This window comes from Lepus europaeus, chromosome 6 (genome assembly GCF_033115175.1).
Source record: "Lepus europaeus isolate LE1 chromosome 6, mLepTim1.pri, whole genome shotgun sequence".
In the NCBI taxonomy this organism is placed as follows: domain Eukaryota; kingdom Metazoa; phylum Chordata; class Mammalia; order Lagomorpha; family Leporidae; genus Lepus; species Lepus europaeus.
Window position 1 is genome coordinate 67,671,297 of NC_084832.1, and position 24,122 is coordinate 67,695,418.

Consider the following 24,122-nt stretch of genomic DNA (forward strand, 5'->3'; position numbering starts at 1 on the left):
ATCCCCAAGAGTCAGAGGTCCAAAGTTTGAAACCACTACATGAGATGCTGTGGAAACGAGAAAAAATATGAGGCAATGCCCATGCCTTTGTGAAGGTAGAAATTAACTAGAGATATGGCAAATATATGTGAAAGTTGAGTACTAATATATTATATCAAATGCCAACTACTCATTACCAGTGATTAGCATTTAGAGATGGAAAAAGTCCCTGTGATTTTCTGCAGCCATGGACAGCTCCAGGAAGATTCATAACCTAAATGCTGCATTGAATGTTAATACCAGATTTGTATACAAAGAAAGAAAAAGTCAGACAACACTCCAGATAGGAGGAAACACTGTTAATAAGAAGTAGAAAAACAAGCAGTTTAGAGATAAAGAGCAAAGCACCCAGAAAAGAGAATTAGGGTGTCACAGTATAGTACACGTGTAACCAGGTAACTGGATTTAATCACAACTCCTTCAACCAGTTAATAACAGCTATTAAGATATCATGTGCTCCTGTTCCACTCTTGCTGAACTATTTTCACTGGTTTTAACAGACTATTTTGCAAACAGTAAATTGAAACATTGCTTCTGTGCTAGGTGAAATAATGGTGCCCCAAAGATAGCCACACCCTCATCTCTGGAATCTGTGAGCATGTTGCATTACAGGACAAAAGCAATTTTGCAGATGGACTTAAGCGGGTAGACCTTAAAACAGATTTTCTCAGACTACCCTTAAAATAGAGGAGGTGGAAATAAGCAATGCAAGAAGGAGCAGTAGAGATTAAAGGTCAAAGAGAGAGTTGACACACCATCGCCATCATTGAAGATGAATGAAGGGGCCACAGGCAAAGAATGCAGGTAGCCTCTAAAACTAGGAAACACCTTCACTGACAGCCAGCAAGGAAACTCAGACCTCAATCCCACAGTCACACGGAAGGGAACTCTGCCGACAAAATGAATGAGCAAGGAAACAGACCATCCCTCAGAGCCTGCAAAAACAAATATAACCCTGCCCATACTTACAGTGTAGTGACAAATAATTTCTGATCGGAACTGGTGTGGTTTTAACTCATTAAGTCTATGGTACTTTGTTAGAATAGCAATAGAAAGTTGATTCATTATTTATAACCTCGTATTATGTAAACATCAAGAAGTGTCTGATCAAGATAATGAAGAACAGAAATACAGTCTTCCTGTTTCATTCTCATCCTTCAGTATATTGGTTGACTGAGAGTAAAGGCTAATGATAATGATACAAAGATTATGTTCAAATGTAGAATTTGTTTTTCTCTTTTAAAACACTTTTGACTACTAAAACCAAAATGTATCAGATAAAGGCCAAATGAAATTTTTAAAATCAAATACTAATATTCATAAACTTAAACAATATAAAAGAAATCACTTACTTTGAGCCCATCGGTAAAGTCTCTCATAAGCTGTTTCTTGAAGCAAGGCCATCTGTTCCATAATTTCTAACCTAAAAAAAATAAAAATTTAAACTTTTAGTCAATAGCTACTTGTAAGCACCTAATTATTTTACTTACTTATTGAATGATGTGTCTACAATCTATTAGTTTTTTATTTTCTGGTATGATTTTTTTCAGTAATCAGTAATTTTTTATGATTAAATAAAAGTCAAATTTTAATATCATCACTTCCTTACAAATCACTGTTTGTCTATAAACATGTTACAGTATAACTTCCTCTTTTTCCAAAGCTAAATGAAAATTAAACTCCTATTTGACAGTCAGTAAGAGTTTCCAAAAGAACCTAAATTTTCAAGATGTACACACTGATGTAATCCAGGCAAGGAAGTTACTCACCCTGCTGTTTGCTGGTTGGTACGTAGGAGAACTCTGACGTCATTATGAATCTGTTTTACTCTTCCTAATGCCTTGAAAAAATCCTTTAAAATTAAGAATGTGACTTTTAAATCCATGATTTCAGCTACAATTAATTACCTTGATTGAAAGATTACTACAAAAGGGAAACAAATTCTTTCACCTATTCTAATGAAGCCTTTTTATACTGATCTAAATTTTTAAATATTTTAAATAAAGCATAATAGGTATTTATTCATATTTTTAAACACATTAATTTGTGCTGAAAAGTATGCTAATTGCAATGATATAAAACTTATAAAACAAAAGTCCATGTCCTCAAGAAGTGTACAGTATGAGAGAAATGCAAACCTAAAGATTACCACATAAAGGAAAATATATCATGTATTACATATCTTATGACTTTAGTATGGCACTCTTGTCACAGGTGACTATGTTTTATGTATTGATTTTATGCCTGTTCAGGTCTCATCCAAAAGTAAAATATAAAGCTAGATGCAAACAATATGCTTATTAAATACATAATAGTTGAATGATCACAAAGTGATGATTTTTTTTCCTTTAGAAAAATGCATTGAGTCTTAGTTCCCACAGTGTTACAAATAATATTCCAATCATAAAATAATGGATGTTATTTTTCTTTGATGAATAATTTTTTAGAAACTCAGTTTAATGAAAATAGAACATATGGCATAACTGTACTGTGAGAAATGAAGGAGTAAAGGGAATACATATGTGCACCGCTTGTGCTGTGGGGTTATGAGGCTAAATCCTCACATTTTATGATAGGAAATCAACAGAAATAATATAGACAATCAAAGCATATTCTTTTTAATGACAGATCTAAAATATAGACTTCACAAAAAAAGCAATTAACAAAGCTGGCAGAAATGGTTGGAAATTATCAACAACTTAGAAGTAGGGAAGAGAGGAAGAGGTGATGCAGACTTTCTTTATAATTTTTCTTATACTCTTTGGCTTCCAACAAAATGTGGCTTCCAACAAAATTCATGTGTTACTTTGAGAAAAAAAAAAAAAACTTAAAAATTAAGTACCTCAGTAACAGGTCCTTCTCTTGTACCACGGAGAAGACTCATTTCATCAGAAGTCAGTTGGAACTTGGACAAGAAGGCATCAGCAACCTGTGCTCGGATTTCCAATCTTTGACTGCAATTTTAAAGATAAGGAATAAGAATCCAGCATGTAATGCACTTGTATGGCTTTAAAATAAATTATCTGACACAATTTTTAAAATGAAAAGTGTGAAAGATTCTCAACATCTTCAAAAGCCTTATTTCTGCTCCAAATATTGAAAGATCATCAGGTAATAAAATTATATGTTTCAAATTCAAATACTGGCAGATAATAAAGGAGTTGCTCTGTATGCAAAAGAGGAAGTTAATTCACAAATCACCCCTGCTTCACAAATTTTCAGCCATTTACCAATACCTGAAGAGCTCACCTTGTAATTGACAAGGTTACTCTACAAGAGAGAAATTTGCTCCTGTCTCAGCCTTTTTAGTCACTAAAAAGTTTAAGCTTTCGAAGTTTTCACATAAAGTATAAAAGAATCAAAGAGCAGCTCTAGGGGCAGCACCTGTAGTAGCAGGCTTAGCCACAGCCTGTGGTGCCAGCATCCCATATGGACATCAGTTCAAGTCACAGCTGCTCTAATTTACATCCAGCTCTCTGCTAGTGGAATATGAGGGCAGCAGAATATGGCCCAAGTTCTTGGGCCTCTCCTGGTTCCTGGCTTTAGATCAGCCCAGCCCGGCCGTTGCAGCCATTTGGGGAGTGGATGGAAGATATCCCTCTCTCTCGCTCGCTCTCATTCTAACTCTGCCTCTCAAATAAATAAATAAAAATCTAAAAATTCTATTAGTTTCTATTTTAGGTTAGACAAGGAAGTCAAGAACTCTTTACTAATTGTTCATAGATCAATAGAGTCACTGTAGTCTACCCCCACTTTTTTAATACATTCAAAAATTGGGGCTGGCGCTGTAGTATAGTGGGTTAAGCCGCCACCTACAGTGCTGGCATCCCATATGGGCACTGGTTCAAGACCCGGCTGCTCCACTTCCAAACCAGCTCTCTGCTATTGCACAGGAAGGCAGTGGAAGATGGACCAAGCCCTTGGGCCCCTGCACCAGCATGGGAGACCCAGAGGAAGCTCCTGGCTCCTGGCTTCAGATCAGCACAGCTCCAGCCATTGCAGACCATTTGGGGAGTGAACCAGCAGATGGAAGACCTCTCTCTCTCTCTCTCTCTCTGCCTCTCCTTCTCTCTATGTGTAACTCTTTCTATACACACACACACACACAAATAGTATCTTTTAAATTATATTATCTGAATGCAAACTATCTAGTCTAGTGGACAACTGGGAAAAGGCATACTCTGTTCTAGAATGGAACCTGCAAGGACCCAAGCGATGAAATAAGTTAACCATCTAAAGCCAACTGAGGAACATGAACTACCTGAACAGGAGCTCAATATTTCTGGTTTCGGTACCTTAGATCTGAAGACATACAAATAAAATCACCAAAGTGTGTCACTGCTAGCATACACAAACAGCATTCAAATGAGAATGAACAAAGGCAAACATTATCACTATTTGTACAGAGTGTACAAAGCATCTGCCATCTTTTTTTATGTGCACTTAAGCATTGGGAGGTTTTAAATTTAAAGCAAATGCTCCTGCTGATTAATATGAACACTAAAACTTACAAAGGAAAAGTCCTCCAGGTGTTTATCAGAAATGATAGTCAGTCATCTAATTAAGTCCACACAGATGGAAACAGCATATGCGCTTAATCATCTTATTAGAATATCTATAAATTACCCCACGTTTTGTTTTATGCTCTTAAATCACTACCAATTATTATCATACAGGATTTAAAATAATTATAAAACTTTTTTAAAATTCCTTGAGACTATACAAATTAACCATTTCAACCGAACTCTTTTTCAAAGCTTCTTTTGTATCCATTTTTGAAAACCATTTTTCAATTTAATTTACTAGGCACACAAGAAAATCAATCTCTTTTGTTTATAGGTTTGTTTTTCCTTAACAGACATTGGATGATGTCTGGACATACGATATCCCTTAAACATTAAAATTTTTTCCAAATTTTATAGCTGACTGGAAAACATAACCTATGAGCTAAACATAAACAATACATGTAAACCCATGAAATAAGACTAAACCCTAGACTTCATATCATCAAAATGGTCCAAAAATATTTTTAACAAGAGCTACGTCACTAAAATAATGTTTTAATTTCTCAAGATGACAATGTTTGAAGTAACAATCAAATAAATCAAATACATCTTTTAAACTCTATTACTTATTTGAAAGGCAGAGAGAGACAGAGACAGGGTTTCCCACCTGCTGATCCACTCCCCACATAACCACAACAGCACAACTAGGCCAGACCACAGGCAGGAACCAGGGACTAAATTCAGGTCTCCCACATGGGTATTAGGATCCCATCTGCTTGAATCATTACTACTGCCATCACCAGTATTCAAGGAAACGCAAAATTCAATAATGAGTTAGTATTTTTCATCAATGAAAGTTGCAGTTTTCAATGACAGTATCTATTGCTGAGAAGGGTTTAATATAAAAGACATCCTCATATACTGCTAATTGGAAATATTAATTTATACAAATAGTCTGAAGAGAAATTTAGGCAATGAATATCAGGACATTTTCAAAATGTTTGGATTCAACAACAGGAGTCACTGTGTACTTATGTCTCACGTGGGATCTGTCCTTAATGTGTTGTCCAATGTGAAGTAATGCTATAACTAGTACTAAAACAGTATTTTTACACTTTGTGTTTCTATGTGGGTGAAACTGAGGAAATCTTTACTTAGTATATACTGAATCGATCTTCTGTATATAAAGATAATTGAAAATGGAAAAAAAAAAAACCTGGTGTTAAATTGGAAATTGCATAGAAAATTAATTAATTTTTAAAAAAATATCATGTAGGATCTCTGCCTTTCATGTGCTGTACACTGTTATTTAATGCTATAACTAGTACTCCAACAGTATTTTTTCACTTTGTGTTGCTATGTGGGAGCAAACTGTTGAAATCTTTACTTAATATATACTAAACTGATCTTCTGTATATAAAGAGAATTGAAAATGAATCTTGATGTGAATGGAAGGGGAGAGGGAGCGGGAAAGGGGAGGGTCGTGGGTAGGAGAGAAGTCATTGTAATCCATAAGCTGAACTTTGGAAATTTATATTCATTAAATAAAAGTTAAAAAAAAAAGGAAAATAAAAAAAATTTTTTTAAAGAAAACGTTTGGATTTGATTCATTCAATACAATTCTAGGAATTCAGCCTGAGGAAAAAATCTGAAATGTAACTTATGATTTTAAAACATATACCAAACCACTCTTTTTGGTAAAGAAAACAATATATCCAATAATGTAAGCATAGTTAAACATATGTTGGTTCACTCACAAGACAAAATATAATGCCACCATTAAAAATCATGCTCTTGCTGTGGCAGAGGCCTTTGTCTTTTAATTAAACTTGTTTCTAACTGACATGCTTAAAATTGTGGTAGAGGCCTTCCTAAGGTCAGAAGAAGAAAAAGGGAGGCATCTGCCCTGGAAATGAAATGTAGTTGTTATCTGCTTGCCTATGAATGCTTCAACCATAGTCCCTATCTGCTTATATGTAACCATTTCAGGTTCTACTTGTTAGTACAGAGCAATGATGTTAACCCTTGCCAGACAGCTTACAGTTCAGCATGTGTTTAAAAAAAAAAAAATCTTCAGTAACTACATATGCACAGTATTGTATCAATCCTGTGGTCACCATGTAACATTCAAATATCCAATCAAATGTACCTAGGGAACCAGAAAAGGGAAACAAAGAGGCCAAAACTGTATATAAGGGAAAATTCTTCTTTGTTCAAGAATCAGGATTTTGGTAAGAAATTCCACCTGGGCCTATGCCAGCATAATAAAAGAATACTTCCTGTTAAGAGGCCCTGGTGTCTTGTCTCAGTACATGAATGCTGCTACATTGAGGCCACTGTTGTAGTGTAGCGGGTTAAGCCACCATCAACATCCCATATCCACAGTAGTTTGAGACCAACTGCTCCATTTCCAATCCAGCTCCCTGCCAATGTGCCTGGGAAAGCAATGGAAGATGGCCTAAGTCAGTGGACTCTGGCACCCATGTGGGAGACCCAGATGAAGCTCCTGGCTCCTGGCGTCAGTTTGGCCCAGCCTCAGCAGTTGCAGCCATTTGGGAAGTGAACCAGAGGATGGAAGATCCCTCTCTCTCTCTCCCTCTCCCTGTTGCTCTCTGTAACTCTGCCCTTCAAATAAAATAAATAAATCTTTAAAACAAAAACAAAACAAAAATGGTCTCCTGAAATTAGTGATAGGAAAATGATCAGAAAATATTACATACAAAAAGTAAAATGTAAATGCACACACATACTCTGGAAGGAAACACATCAAAATATAAATAGTGTTATCCCATGGTGACAGAGTTACATTTGATTTTAATTTCTTTAAATATTATATAATATTTATTAACAGTATGTTAAAGTTATTCTTTTAATAAAGAAAAAGTACTTTTCTGCACTTAAGAGATTTCTTGTATCTAATTTATACAAAGAAAAGATAAAAACAGCATGTTCTAACAGGATTTTAGAGCACCTGGTTGTCAATTACAATCTTTAAGGAAAAGTACTCTGTAAGAGTTCTATTAAAATAATGGAGGAGGAGAGAAAGAAAAGGAGATGGAAAAGGAAAACAACTTTCCATTTGATAATTCTATAATGTATCAAACTGAAAGTTAGAATAAGCATTTTTTTTAAAAGACTGGTTAGAAAAACTCATTAATTAGAGGTAGGGGTTTGGTGTAGGAATTAAGCCACTTGGGACACCTGTGTTCAATAGAGGACTGCCTGGTTTGAGTCTCAACTCCTCCACTTCCAAGCCATTGATATGATATCAATGATATGATACTGATATGATTCCAATATCAATGGAGTATGAAGAGGCAATGATAAGCTGCAGTCTAGTGAAACAATTCTACACCCAGCTTTGCCTATTATAGTATCAGTCGTCATGCTGGCTGACTTCCTTCTAAAGCAGTTGGGGAAATATTTAAGTCATTTGTATAATTATTTGAATATCATGTTATCCAAATAAACCTATAGAATTTCTATAACTAAAGTTAACTGCTTGTTTAACAAATTTCTTATTAATAACAAGAGTTATTATGTTTTTATGTATGGATGTACACATTTAAGAAGCAGAGAAATAGAGAAAACTCCCATCCAGGGTTTTACTCCCCAGGTGCCCAGAAGATGGGAATCTGTACCTCAATCCAGGTATCTGCTATGAGTGGTAGGGATCCAACTACTTGAGCTACCACTCACTGCCTCCAGGGTGCACGCTAGCAGGAAGCTGGAAACCAGAAGCTAACCCAGGCTCGAACCCAGGCACTCCTACGGGTGCCCCAACCTGCATCTTACCCTCTAGGCCAAATGCCCATTCTAGAAATATTTAAAAATGGAAAAACAACTGCTATTCCCCAGGATTCTGTAATAATTTATGTAATGTAATTTTGCCAAAATACATTCACACATATGTTCACTTGGCACTTGTTTCTCTAGTTCTTTGGGTATTAAAATGTCACAAATTCTGGCCAGCGCCATGGCTCACTTGATTAATCCTCCGCCTAAGGTGCCAGCATCCCATATGGGCACCGGGTTCTAATCCCGGTTGCTCCTCTTCCAGTCTAGCTCTCTGCTGTGGCCCGGGAAGGCAGTGGAGGATGGCCCAAGTGCTTGGGCCCCTGCACCCCATGGGAGATGAGGAGGAAGCACCTGGCTCCTGGCTTAGGATCAGTGCAGCGCCGGCCATAGCGGCCATTTGGGGGGGTGAACCAACGGAAGGAAGACCTTTCTCTCTGACTCTCTCTCTCACTAACTCTGCCTGTCAAAAAAAAAAGTCATAAATTCTTACTTTCAGGCCAAAATAGTTTCTAGGCTTCTAAAATAACAAACATAAACAAATTTGTCTAAATAACCTTGAAGATATATGAAGATAAGCACAGTATTCTAATATTACTTCTTATAAACATTATCAGAGTTCCATATGTTTAAGCTCTACTACAAGGCTTACTTTAAAATTTTCATTGTATTTTCTTTTGCTAACATTAGAATAGTTACTCTCCATATTCACTCACTCAAAAATTATTTCCTGACTCTACAACTCCCCTATCTTTGTGGGTGGGAGGGAAGTTATGGGGGGGGGGGGAGCCATTGTAATCCATAAGCTGTACACTGGAAATTTATATTCATTAAATAAAAGTTTAAAAAAAAAATAAATCATCATTATTCTCAAGGAGCTCAGTTTCAGAGGTAACAAAAGACAACTCCAGAGAATATTGCACAGAATTTTATAACATACTAAAATAAAGATGCTAACATACTTAGGGCAGGAAAAGTTTAAATGAGCTTTGCATATGGGATTGCTCATCTGTTATCCTCTTGGTTTTAGTCACAATTTTCAATTTAATTGATGCCTGTTTTTATGGTAAGCCAACATTAACTTTAGAGAAAAATTAACATTCTGGGTTTCAAGATGGGAATTCATTTTTCTAGGAAATTTTTCCCTTCAAAACAGCTGTTGTAACACCAAAACACTCTTACCGTCTGTTAAAGGCACAGGTATATTTCTGAATACAGAAATCCACTAACTGCCTTTCCTTATACAGCTGGCTGCTTTATAGAATCAATAGTTTCTTCAAGCTGGCGTAGTATGCAACTTTCCCCACCACTATCCACCCAACAGCACAAATGGAAAGAGCTTTGCAGTGAGGAAGCATTCTGTACTTTAAGTATGGTGGTGCACACATAAACCTAAACATGTGATCAGAACTGTAACTGTAGAAATAAATATACACACTTAAATGAATACCAGTAAAACTGGAAAAGGTAAGACTGGTAGAATATATCAATGCCATTACACTTAGTTTTGGTTTCACACTATAGTTTTGCAAGATGCTTCCAATGTAGGAAAACAAATAAAGGTTATATGGAGCTGTCCATTATTTCTCATAACCACATGTGAATCTATAAAAAAAGTTAAAATGCTTTTCAAAGCTCAGCAGTTAGATGACACAAGAATTAAGGTGGGCAGGAGGAGAGGGAAATATATCCCAAGAAAGATAAAAGAGGGGCCAGTATGGTGGGGTAGCAGGTAAAACCACTGCCTGAGATGCTGGCACCCCATATTCCAGTTCAAGACCTCCTGCTCCACTCCATCCAGCTCCCTGCTAACTGCCTGGGAAAGGCAGCACAACATGGCCCAAGTACCTGGGTCCCTGCCACCCATATGGGCGACCTGGATGAAGCTCCTGGCTCCTGGCTCAGTCTTGGCCATTGTGGCCATCTGTGGAGTAAACCAGCAGATGGACGTTCTCTCTCTGTCTCTCCCTTTCTGTCTCTGTAACTCTGTCAAATAAATAAATAAATCTTTTTAAAAAAATAAAGATAAAAGATATAATATATCAGTTAAGGCAAGATTTTTAAAAGTACAGTCACTGGATCACCAGCACAGAAATACCTGGGATATTTAAAATGGCAGAACTGAGCACAATTTAAAATACACTGAAGCACTCATTAATCAGAGATTACAGTTATTTACTTTTAAACAATCAGAATCTCTTAGGATAGAAACCAAAATCTGCCATCCTGTCAAGCTCCAGTTCTTACGTTGACTGTCATAAGCTATAAGAAACATGAATGATGGTACTGTGAATAAAAAAATAGAAAAGGAAATTGGGATTAAAACCCCATGTGGCTTTAAATGACACCTGACATCAGACTAAGTATTTCTAGCGACCAAAAACAAAAAAAAGAAAACTTTGGAGAACAACTTGAAGTACATAAAAAATTCTTGCTTACACTGAGCCAAAATTTTGTACCTATAAATTTCTCCTCTGAGATTTAATTCCAGTTCCAGAAGCGGTACAGAATAAATCTCGCCCTTTTTAAAACAGGGCAGATAGCAGCCGGTGTTGTGGGGCAGCAAGTGAAGCCACTGCTTGCAAATATCAGCATCCCTTTTCAGAGCACTAGTTAGAGACTTGGTACTCTGCTTCCAGTTCAGCTGCCTACTAATGTGTCTGGGAAGGCAGCAGAAAGTGACCTAAGTTCTTGGACTCCTGCCACCATATGAAAGACCTGGATGGAGTTCCAAACTCCTGGCTTTGGCAGAGTGGCAGAGCCCAGCTTCATCTTTGCAGCCTTCTTTGTCACTATACCTTTCAAATAAAAATAATTCTTAAAAAAAAAACAACAACAAAAACACCAGGGACGGCACAGTGGTGCAGCAGGTTAAAGACATGGCCTGAGGCACCAGCATTCCATATGGGCACCCATTCTAGTCCCGGCTGCTCCTCTTCTGATCCAGCTCTCTGCTATGGCCTGGGATAGCAATAGAAGATGGTCCTGCACCCACATGTGGGAGACCCAGAAGAAACTCCTGGCTCCTGGCTTCGGATCAGCACAGCTCCAGCCATTGCAGCCAACTGGGGAATAAACTAGCAGATGGAAGACCTCTCTCTCTGTCTCTACCTCTCTCTGTAACTCTGTCTTGCAAATAAATATAAAATAAATCTTTAAAACAAAAACATTATAACAGGATAATCAAATGTTTGAAGACAACCATTGTGTCCCTTTGGTCATTTACTTCCTAATAAACAATTCCAGTTTTATCAACCCTGTTATTTTTTAAGTAAACAATTTTAGTTTCTCAATCCTTTGTCATTTGTTAAGACCCTTTATCTTCCTGTTCACTATCAGATAGTACTGTCTTAAAAGTTCAATTCTATTACTGATCTCTTACACTTAACGTTTCATATCTTGTATCATTCACAATTTTTCAAGTTTACCCATACACTCTCCCAAACCTCTGATTAAATGGTGAAGAGAAAATGATTGATGGGAAGCCCTGAAAAGTTCTAAAAATTTACTTGCAAATTAACATTAACTAATTAAACACCAACATATGGAAACTTAAATAAAACTGTCAAAATGGCAAAAGAAAATTTATGAGCAAAAGACCTAATTTCAGTTCCTATCTTGAAAAATTCCAATTGTATAACTCTGAGAAAGATACAAAACAGCTATTATTTTGGTTTGTAGAAATCACAATATGAGTAAATTATACTGAAAGACAAGATAGCAAGTTATTTTTTTAAAAAATAGGAGCAAGAAGCATGAAAATATGCTGAAAATTTAATAAAGCTTTGATGCTTAATTTTAGGCTTTCCCTGGCATGAAGAATAAAAATGATAATGAATTTTTTAAATGAGAAAATAAAAATTATTTTAGTTGGTATTCTTAAAACTAGTCTTAAAATGGGTAATATTTTGGCATTTTTTTCCTGTCAGACACCTTTCTTCAAACAAAACCTTTTGGGGCTAGTGCTGTGGCATAGCGTGCTAAGCTATGCCTGCAACACTGGCATCACAAATGGGCACTGGTTCATGTACCAGCTGCTCCTCTTCTGATCCAGCTCTCTGCTATGGCCTGGGAAAGCAGTGGAAGATGGCCCAAGTGCTTGGTAAAACTCCTGATTCCTGGCTTCAGATTGGCACAGCTCTAGCCATTCCAGCCATTTGGGGAGTGAACCAGCAGATAGAAGATCTCTCTCTCTCTCTCTCTCTCACTCACTCTCTGACTCTCTATAACTCTGCCCTTCAAATAAATAAATAAATCTTTAAAAAAAAAAAACTTTCAGAGAATTCTATTATATAAAATAAGTAAAAGTGAAAGCTTTCTAATATATTAAATGAGTAAAAGTGACATTGGGGGTCTAAGACTCTAACTTTCAAAACTCCATATCCTCCTACTTTTTGCAAAGGAACTCTAAGGCTCAATGTACTATCATTTGAAAACTACAGGTCAAAGATAAGGTAGATGTTCCACTATCCTACAGTGTATTCCCCATGTGTGTAAAGAAAATGTTTCCTTTGCTTTGTTTCGCTATTTTCTAAAGAAACTATTTTTAAATGATATTAGTTTATAACATTTTGCTCATTTGTGCAAACAGCATTTATCTCATGTTTCTATAAAATAAGAGTTATACTAATATTAATATCTTAACATCAAGGGATCATTCCAATTGGTCTGATTCCCTTCTAGCCTTAAGATCCATAATATCCTCTTAGACAATTAACTTTATACTTCTGCACTCTTCATATAATTTCTGGCTTATCATATGTTAGTCTAAAGAGAATTTTGTGAAGAAGGATTGAGGGTTCAACACAGAAGAATGTCAAGACTAATAGATGTGAAACTAGATGTGATCGTGACGGAAAGTAAGAAGCACATTTTAATGCACTACCAGGAACTGAAAGAAAGGCTTCACAAAATAACATTTAATCATATATTTTCTATATTATTTTGTCCTAATTCATTTTTAAAGCTACTTAATTTCACAACCTATTGGCCTTGATCTGTAGTTTTAAAAACACTAGCTTAGGGCTGGCATTGTAGTATAGCAAGCAAAGTCATTGCCTGAAATGCCAGCATCCCTTATGGGCACCAGTTCATGTCCTGGCTGCTCCACTTCTGAACCATCTCCCTGCTAAAGGCCTAGGAAAGCAATGGAAGATGACCCAAGTGTTTTGGCCTGTGCCTCCCATGTGGGAAACCCTAATAAAGCTTCTGGTTTACGGCTTTAGCCTGGCTCTGACACAGTGGTTGCAGCCATGTGGTAAGCAAACCAGAAGATGAAAGATCTCTCTCTGTCTCTCCCTCTCTCTCTCTTTCAAATAAATACATAAATATTTTTTATTAAACTTTTATTTAATGAATATAAATTTCCAAAGTATAGCTTATGGGTTACAATGGCTTCCCCCCTCCCATAACTTCCCTCCCGCCCGCAACCCTCCCCTTTCCCGCTCCCTTTCCCCTTCCATTCATGTAAAGATTCATTTTCAATTCTCTTTGTATACAGAAGATCAGTTTAGTATATATTAGGTAAAGATTTCAACATTTTGCCCATATAGCAACATAAAGTGAAAAAACTACCATTGGATTACTAATTATAGCATTAAATAGCAATGTACAGCACATTAAAGACAGAGATCCTACATAATTTTTTTTCAAATTAATTAATTTTCTATGCCATTTCCATTTTAACACCAGGTTTTTTTTTTTTTTTCATTTCCAATTCTCTTTATATACAGAAGATCACTTCAGTATATAATTAGTAAAGACCTCATCAGTTTGTGCCCACACAGAAACGCAAAGTATAAAAATACTGTTTCAGTACTAGTTATAGCATCACTTCGCTTTAGACGACACATTAGGGACAGATCCCACATGGGGTGTAAGTACACAGTGACTCCTGTTGCTGATTTAACAATTTGACACTCCTGTTCATGGCGTCAGTAATCTCCCTAGGCTCTAGTCATGAGTTGCCAGGGCTATGGAAGCCTTTAGAGTTCGCTGACTTTGATCTTATTCCGATAGGGTCATAGTCAAAGTGGAAGTTCTCTCCTCCCATCGGAGAAGGGTACCTCCTTCTTTGATGGCCCCATTCTTTCCACTGGGATCTCACTCACAGAGATCATTCATTTAGGTCTTTTTTTTTTTTTTCCCATGATATCTTGGCTTTCCATGCCTGCTATACTCTCATGGGCTCTTCCGCCAGATCCGAATGCCTTGAGGGCTGATTCTGAGGCCAGAGTGTTGTTTAGGACATCTGCCATTCTATGAGTCTGCTGTGTATCCCACTTCCCATGTTGGATCTTTCTCTCCCTTTTTGATTCTATCAGTTAGTATTAGCAGATACTTGTCTTGTTTGTGTGATCTCTTTGACTCTTAGACCTATCAGAGCTATCAATTGTGAGCTGAAATTGATCACTTGGACTAGTGCGATGGCATTGGTACATGCCATCTTGATGGGATTGTGTTGGAATCCCCTGGCACATTTCTAACTCCACCATTTGCGGCCAGTCCGATTGAGCATGTTCCAAATTGTTCATCTCCTCCCTCTCTTTTTCCACTCTTAGATTTAACAGGGATCACTTTTCAGTTAAAATTTAAATATTTAAAAGAAACAGTACTCTATACTTTGTGTCTGTGTGGGTGCAGTCTGTTGAAATCTTTACTTAGTATATACTAAGTTGATATCTATATAAAGATAATGGAAAATGAATCTTGATGAAGAATGGGATGGGAGAGAGTGTGAGATGGGATGGTTGCAAGTGGGAGGGAGGTTATGGGGGAAAAGCCGCTATAATTCAAAAGTTGTACCTTGGAAATTAATATTTATTAAATAGAAGTTGAAAAAAAGGGAAAAAAAACACTAACTTGATTGATCAAGACTAAAACATTTTTCTGTAAAAGTTGAAAAAGTAAATATTTTAAGCTTTGTAGGCCACATACAGTCAGTCTGTTGTAACCACTCAACTCTGCTGTAGAAGGGTATAAATGGCTGGGAGAAGCCATAGACAATCCACAAACACATGAGTGTGGCTGTGTTCCAAGTAAATTTTGCTACAAAAACAGGTGATGTGCTGAATTTTGCCTGTGGCCACAGTTTGAGGATCTCAAGTCTGTATTATACTATACAGATCTACACTAGAGTATACTCAGCTATTCTATATTAAGCAGCTAAAGCATTAGTACCTCTAAAATACCTAGAAGACACAAAGGTTTAGGAGGTATACTCAGCTATAACAGTAGACAGGTATACTATACCATGGTGTAATGCTTTTACTCACTTTACTACTCCAGAATGAGAGATGCACTGTTGAAATTCAGTTTAATTGCTAATCACTTTAGCAATTGTCAACACATTACACTAATCTATACTGCACCTGCCTTCATTCATTCATTAATTCAATATCAATAGTATATCTACTAGGGAGAACTACAAAAAAATTTAGACAATTATATCAGACAGGATTAATCATAGTTTAAAAAAGAGACAATGACTGTGAAAAAATAGTAATAAATACTAAAAATCTAAAAATTCACTTTAAAAAGCAATCATTTCTGGACTCCAAAGCAAATAACAGATCATCTCTATTCCAAAGAGAGTCTCTCAAACCCAATATCCAGTTTAATGTTCCTAAATTTACTGCTTTATGATTTAAGTTACTAATGAATAAGCAGCTTAAGATTTTGCATGTTCTATTAACTTTTTTTTTAAAGATTATTTATTTGAGAGACAGAGTCGCAGAAAGAGAGAGGAAGAGGCAGAGAGAAAGTTCTCCAATCACTGGTTCATTCCTTAAATGGCCACAAAAGCCAGAGCTGGGCCAATCCAAAGCCAGGAGCCAGGAGCTTCTTCCAGGTTTCCCACGTGGATGCAGGGGCCCAAGCACTGGGGCCATCCTTCACTGCTTTCCCAGGCCAGAAGCAGAGAGCTCCTCAGAAGAACTCCTCCAGCCGGGACACAAACTGGTGCATATTAAGGGACACTGGCACCGCAGGCGGAGGCTTATCCTACTGCATCACAGCGCTGGCCCCAATTTTGAAAACACTGTTTATTATTTTGCTTTAACTTTGATTTGGAATTATCTGTAACGTTCTTTCCACTCAATTCCAAGATTAATGAAGAGGTGATAGTATGAGCAAAAGCTTACCTTTCAGCTTGAAGCTTAGTGGTTTTTACTATTAAATCTTGAGTCTGTTCTTTTGCTGCCTAAAATCATAAACATATCTAGCATCAGTACATTCACACTTCATTGTTTCAAAAAATTAGCATTCTCATATTTTAGAGTTCAGACTTGCAGCAAATGAGATCACTCTCTAGAACCCAAGAGTTTAAAAGACGCCCAAATAACTAAAATAGATATTTCATGGCTCATACACTAACTTTAGCAGGAGGACCTTGCTCAGAATTCTCAATACATACAAACAAAATGCTAAGGCTCCGAGAGAAAAGCTGAATATGGAACGTAATAGTTCTTGATGGCTTTTAGTGGAAACCGAAGCACTATAAGAGTAAGTTAGACCTGAAAGAACCAAAAAGGGAGATAATGATCCAACATGGGAAGTGGGAGACACAGCAGACTCATAGAATAGCAGATGTCCTAAATAACACTCTGGCCTCAGAATCAGCCCTTAAGGCATTTGGATCTGGCTCAAGAGCCCATGAGAGTATTTTAGGCATGGAAAGCCAAGACACTCTGGAGAAAAAAAAAACCTAAATGAAAGATCTCTGTGAGTGAGATCCCAGTGGAAAGAACAGGGCCATCAAAGAAGGAGGTACCTTTCTCTGAAGAGAGGAGAGAACTTCCACTTTGACTATGACCCTGTCGGAATAAGATCAAAGTCAGCAAACCCTAAAGGCTTCCATAGCCTTGGCAACTCATGACTAGAGCCTAGGGAGATTACTGACGCCATAAACAAGAGTGTCAAATTGTTAAATCAACAACAGGAGTCACTGTGTACTTATGTCTCATGTGGGATCTGTCCTTAATGTGTTGTCCAATGTGAAGTAATGCTATAACTAGTACTGAAACAGTATTTTTACACCTTGTGTTTCTGTGTGGGTGCAAACTGAGGAAATCTTTACTTAGTATATACTGAATCGATCTTCTGTATATAAAGATAATTGAAAATGAAAAAAAAAAAACTTGGTGTTAAATTGGAAATTGCATAGAAAATTAATCAATTTTTTAAAAAAATATCATGTAGGATCTCTGTCCTTAATGTGCTGTACATTGTGATTTAATGCTATAACTAGTACTCCGACAGCATTTTTCACTTTGTGTTGCTATGTGAGGGCAAACTGTTGAAATCTTTGCTTAATATATACTAAACTGATCTTCTGTATATAAAGAGAATTGAAAATGAATCTTGATGTGAATGGAAGGGGAGAGGGAGCGGGAAAGGGGAGGGTTGCGGGTGGGAGGGAAGTTATGGGGGGGGGGAAGCCATTGTAATCCATAAGCTGTACTTTGGAAATTTATATTCATTAAATAAAAGTTTTTAAAAAAAAAAAGAGTAAGTTAGAGGCTGGCACTGTGGTGTAGTGGGTAAAGCTGCCACCTGCAGTGCCAGCATCCCATATGGGCGCTGGTTCGATTCCCACTGCTCCACTTCCGATGCAGCTCTCTGCTATGGCCTGGGATAGCAGTAGAAGATGGCCCAAGTCCTTGGGCCCCTGCACCCACGTGGGAGACCCAGAGGAAGCTCCTGGCTCCTGGCTTCAGATCAGCACAGCTCTGGCCATTGTGGCCAGTAGGGGAGTGAACCAGTGGATGGAAGACCTCTCTTTCCGCCTCCTCTTCTCTCTCTGTGTAACTCTGATTTCAAATAAATAATCAAATCTTAAAAAAAAAAAAAAAAGAGTAAGTTAAGGATGAAGAACATGGCTTCATACTGAGCAGAGAGAATCTGATTTCTAAATGGGGTATATTAAGTCACTGAAGTACCAGTGTGGAATTCAAGAAATGTTCAAGATAGAAATAAAAAGTCAACAGCTGGAGTTACAAACTATTGCCAAACAGGGTTGTGATGACAATTAGACACAGACCAATCTAAAGGACTCAAGGATGATTCTGACCAAATTTTATACTAACCAATGAGCTACCCTCAAGTCAGAGCTGAAAGGATCAGGAACAAAAACTTGCTTTAAAAAAATAGCATTCAATGCAAAGACTAACCAAATATTTCTAAAGTGAGTTCAAACAACAGACATAAGTGACCAATGGAAGTCTCTCAAGTTCCTAACTAGAGAACACAACAAAAATAAGGTACTAAGCAAACAGAGGAGAAGCAAGTGAGAAATGCAGAGATATATAGTCCATAGCTTGAAGGGACATTAACTGAGTCAGAATTAAGTACCCAGTGAGTAGAAACTATAAAGCAGACAAAAGACATAAAGTACTGGAAGAGTCAGTCAGTTATTAGTGAGGCCACCAGAACAAACATCTCAAACAGTGGGTCATTTTCATTCTAGAACAATAAAATAAATAGCCAATCTTTTGCTACTATGGTTTCTAGAGCTGTCTTAGATCTAGATACCCCCTGTTGTGGGCTTAAAGGCCTCATCCATCCACAAACCCTATTCTCAAGATTATGAAGTCCAAGTCTGTCTTAATGATTCCAAAGCATCCTCATAATAACAGCTCCCATCCCACCTCTAGTGAAGCTATTTTGAGTCTGTGTTCCTTGCAACCAAATGATGAGCTTGCCAAATAGCACAAACTTTTGAGAAAACAGGTTTGATTCTGGATAATTCAGTATTATCACTATCTTTTAAGCAACAGAACTGAACACGATAGCTCTCAAGATACCATGCTGGAACCATTACTCTTCAAATCCAGTAACTTCTGATGCTTCTATTTCCTAATGTCATTTGCTTTTTACTTTATAATTTTTATTTATTTTTATTACTATAAAGAGAAAAGATTTCATGTAGTTCATAGGTACAGTTCTAAGAAGATAATCTACTTCCCTCCCTTTTCCATCCTTCCCCAAATCTCCCTTTCCCTCCCTTCTTTTCTTTTCATTAATTTTTGCAAAGATATTATTTAAATGTAGGCTTAATTCACCACCAACCATAATATTCAACAAGAAAAAACAGGAAGACCATAGTTTCACAGGAGTATAAAAAAGGGCTAAAAACAACAATCATATCACAAGATGTCCATTTCATTCTTTGCACATTTTGAACCTGTGCAATTTTTTCAAATATAGCATCTCCTCAATTCCACAAAATATATATTTTAATATTTCTGAAAAAGAATACTTTATAAAACCAGTATCAAAAAATACTAGCTTCTTTCTAGTTCCATTCATCATGAAACTGAATTCATATTACAATCCATACCATCTATCACTGAAATACAGTATTTTAGTACAATGTTATGCAACAAGAATTTGCAAACAGTTTTTGCATATTTCCTAACTCTCCATTTAGCAACTGTGGTAATTCCAAAATAAGCTTTAGCAATATTAGTGAAGATTATTATTCTGAAACAATGTTAATTTATCTTAAATATTAATATGATGATTTTACACTAAATAATAAACATGTGACTCTAAATGTAATTTTAAAAAGCAATATCACATAGGAATAAGTCAGAGCATACATAGATATTACTGATTAAATTTTAAATGCTATGCCATAATAATAATTTCTAAAATACCCCTATATTCACAGTATTTTGGAAGATAATTAAGTAGTTAAATTAATCCTTATAACACCTATAAAAGAAAATGGGCATTAGGACATTTTTAAATACTTTGAGTGAATAAATTAAAAAACTATTCTAGTTATTGTAGTATGAGTGTATACTATTAAGATTCCAATAACATCATATCCAAATAAATTAGTTTTAAGCAAAATTGGAAGGGATATACAAGGCTTTCAAAACCATGGATCTAATCCCTAATGATCTTAAAAAAAAAAACCATAAATATGCATCAAAGGTGAATGTAAACAATCAGTAATATCAAATATTTTTTGAAGTTCAACTAAAAAGCTATGAGGAAATGTTCCACAAATGAATTTGTTCTACATCTTGATTATGATAGTTGTTTCACAGTTGTAAGAAACTGTCATGCACATCAGTTTGCACGCTTCAAATCAATGCAGTCTATTACTGTACATAAATTATTTCTCAGTAAAGTTTATGTGAAAAAAAGAATGAAAGAAAATGGGTCCATGACACCACAGAGGAAGAATAGAATGGGGTATTACTAAGAATATAAAAGGGCAAGATAGAAGGAGATTGATTGTGATTTAAAATGGCTATAAACTGTTTTGACAACAGAACAAAGAATAAACATACTTCTATCTTCTTACACATAAAAATAGCTACCATGAAAAGAATAAAAATGTATAATTAAGAATTATAAAATAAGTAGTACTAACACTAAAAACATAAGGAGCTAAGTAATCCAATATAACACAACATAAAGTTACAAAATAAACACAAGATTCTAATATGAAACACTCTTGTAGAATATAAATTAGAGAAAAATCAATAATTCAAGGAAGCCATAACATGAAAAAGGGAAATAAGGAAAAAGTTGAGAAAAGCACTGGCCAAATGAAATCACTAACCAGCAAAATATCTGCAAAAAATGTGAAATGTCAACAATAATTAGCAAGGATTACATTATTATAGAATAATAATGTAAAATTAAACTAAGAGACCATACGTATGCTAGTTATATTTGACATATTAATAAAAATATAAAAATATAGACAAAACAGGGAAAAGTTAAAGAAACAGGAAATTGACCAGTCCCACAGAAAGTTCATGGGAATAGCTTAAAATTAATTTTTAAGACTACATAGAGGCACTGACGCTGTGGCACAGCAGGTAAATCTGCAGCCTGCAATGCCAACATCCCATATGGGTGCCGGTTTGAGTCCGGCTGCTCCACTTCTGATCCACCTCTCTGCTATGGCCTGGGAAAGCAGTACAAGATGGCCCAAGTCCTTGGGCCCCTGCACCCGCATGGGGAACCTGGAAGAAGCTCCTGGCTCTTGGCTTCGGATTGGCGAAGCTCCAGCCGTTGCAGCCAATTGGGGAGTGGATCAGCGGATGGAAGACCACTCTCTCTCTCTGCCTCTCCTTCTCTCTCTGTGTAACTCTGCCTTTCAAATAAATAAATAAATCTTAAAAAAAAAAAAAAAAAGACTACATAAATTAATGATTCTTTGGAGAATCACTGCTGCTATCAATGTTTTCAGTAGACTCTTCAAGGTATAAGCTTGGACTTTAAAAGTGGGGGGGGGGGGGGGTTCAACATAATCATGACTGACCTTTAGGAGAAATCTGCCTATTCCAAAATCATATGCATGAGAGAAATAAGTCAAATACTGATTCTTCATGTTATAAATATTTTCCTGAGATTTATTAGGCAGAATATGAATCAGCTTTAAGCTGGGTCTACAGGCACACCTTTTGTTTGAATTTATTCTAAGCCTTTCCACAAAGGAAGACATTCTTGCTGGCTATCTTCTAGGATATCACAGAATAAAAGACCCAAATCTACTGAGTTAGCTCTCTACTGGCTAAACCAAAATATAAAATCTGAACAATATTAATAAATCATCACTGAAAGAAAGACGAAGACAATTATAGTTTAAATCAAAAAGTATACGATTTCTATTAAAACTTCCTACAGGGCATGGTGTAGTAGATATCCATACATTTTGTAGACTTATATAACAATTTTGAACCAGAAACTATATTAAAATCTAGCCATCTTATAGTACCTGTAGGCGATTTGTCATATCTTGACAACAGCTGCTCATTGCTTGAACATCTTCATTTATGCTTTCAAGTTCCTGAAAAGGCAAAAAATAATAACAAACATCCTATATACTTAAAGAAATTTCACTTCAGGGACTAAATACTTATTTCGGACCCATAAATTTCTTCTTTGAAAAGACATACCAATAGATCCTATATTTAAGATTAGAAATGAATTAATAGTAGCATATAATGTAAGCAAAGATGTAAGAAACTAGTCCACTCTTTTTAGAGGGTGTGACAATAAGAAAACAGCAAATGCTTTGAAAATATGAATACCTCCTTATTCAGGAATTCTAAGAATTTATCCTATGGCCAAAAAAGTAGTAACTATTTAAAATTCTATATATTTTAGGCCGGCGCTGCCGTGGCTTAACAGACTAATCCTCTGCCTTGCGGCGCCGGCACACCGGGTTCTAGTCCCGGTTGGGGCGCCGGATTCTATCCCGGTTGCCCCTCTTCCAGGCCAGCTCTCTGTTATGGCCCGGGAAGGCAGTGGAGGATGGCCCAACTCCTTGGGCCCTGCACCCACATGGGAGACCAGGAGAAGCACCTGGCTCCTGGCTTTGGATCAGCACGATGTGCCGGCCGCGGCGGCCATTGGAGGGTGAACCAATGGCAAAAAGGAAGACCTTTCTCTCTGTCTCTCTCTCTCACTATCCACTCTGCCTGTCAAAAAACAAAAACAAAAACTCTGCCTTTCAAATAAAATAAATAAATCTTTAAAAAAAAATTCTATATATTTTAATTAGGTAGATTTCACCACTCCACAATGCATATGTACTTCAAAACATAATGTTGGCCAGCGCCGTGGCTCAATAAGCTAATCCTCTGCCTGCAGCACCAGCACCCCGGGTTCTAGACCCAGTTGAGGTGCCAGATTCTGTCACAGTTGCTCCTCTTCCAGTCCAGCTCTCTGCTGTGGCCTGGGAGTGCAGTGGAGGATGGCCCAGGTGCTTGGGCCCTGCACCCGCATAGGAGACCAGGAGGAAGCACCTGGCTCTGGATCGGCTGGCCGCAATGTGCCGGCTGTAGCGGCCACTTGAGGGGTGAACCAATGGAAAAAGGAAGACCTTTCTCTCTGTCTCTCTCTCTCTCACTGTCTAACTCTGCCTGTCAAAAAAAACCATAATGATATACAAAACAACTGCATAATATGGTATCGGTAAATGTAAAATAATTTATCCTATAGAATTAATCAGCTATGTATACAACAATGAGTATGATTAACAGATTTACATAAACAAATGAATGTGTCCATGTGTTTGTGAAAAGATGTCTACATAAGGCTAAAAAAAGTCATAAAGTAATACATATATGGTCTTATCATTTTTTAGAAAAAATATATACTATGTACAGAAGAACACAAGGAAGACCATAGAATAAAATAGTTATGTGTGACAGGATTGTAAATAATTGTTGAATTTCTGACATGAATACCTAACTTTTCTATAATGAATTCTTTGTAGATTATAATAGAAATATGCATATTTTAAAACTGAATAAACTAAAAATAATGCCTCTACCTATCCTGTTGGAAGTCACCACATACTAGATCAGCTCAAAAATCTGATAGTATCTTAGTAACATCTCTCCCTATTTACTTCCACCTCAAGCTCCCTCTACAGATGCATGAATTTAATTGTTCTCAAAATCCTATTAATTACACTCCCTGAATAGAAAACTCTCACTACTACTTTTACTTTAGTTTGGATCAATAGTTGTTTTCTCTCATGGACTGAAAAAAAACAAGCCTTCCAGTGGGTCTCCCAGGCTCTGTGATCAGCCTCTCTAAACCATTCTTTGCTCTTTATTAACTCAGTGTCTTAACATGAAAATATGCTCATATTACAAAAATGTGTCTATTGGCTGGCGCTGTGGCTCAACAGGCTAATCCTCCGCCTTGCGGCGCTGGCACACTGGGTTCTAGTCCCAGCTGGGGCGCTGGATTCTGTCCCGGTTGCCCCTCTTCCAGGCCAGCTCTCTGCTGTGGCCCGGGAGTGCA

General features: G+C 36.7%; 1 protein-coding gene across 1 annotated transcript in view; it reads right to left on the minus strand.

Annotated features, from left to right (window-relative positions):
* COG6 (component of oligomeric golgi complex 6) overlaps positions 1 to 24,122 on the minus strand; it is a 105,385-nt gene that overhangs the window by 75,154 nt on the left and 6,109 nt on the right. Inside the window, exons 3-7 of the mRNA XM_062195357.1 lie at positions 22,081 to 22,152; positions 16,481 to 16,539; positions 2,882 to 2,993; positions 1,809 to 1,891; positions 1,392 to 1,462 (exon numbers count right to left, since the gene is read on the minus strand). Coding sequence (XP_062051341.1) covers positions 1,392 to 1,462; positions 1,809 to 1,891; positions 2,882 to 2,993; positions 16,481 to 16,539; positions 22,081 to 22,152 — 397 coding nt within the window. The remainder of the gene's footprint in view (positions 1 to 1,391; positions 1,463 to 1,808; positions 1,892 to 2,881; positions 2,994 to 16,480; positions 16,540 to 22,080; positions 22,153 to 24,122) is intronic.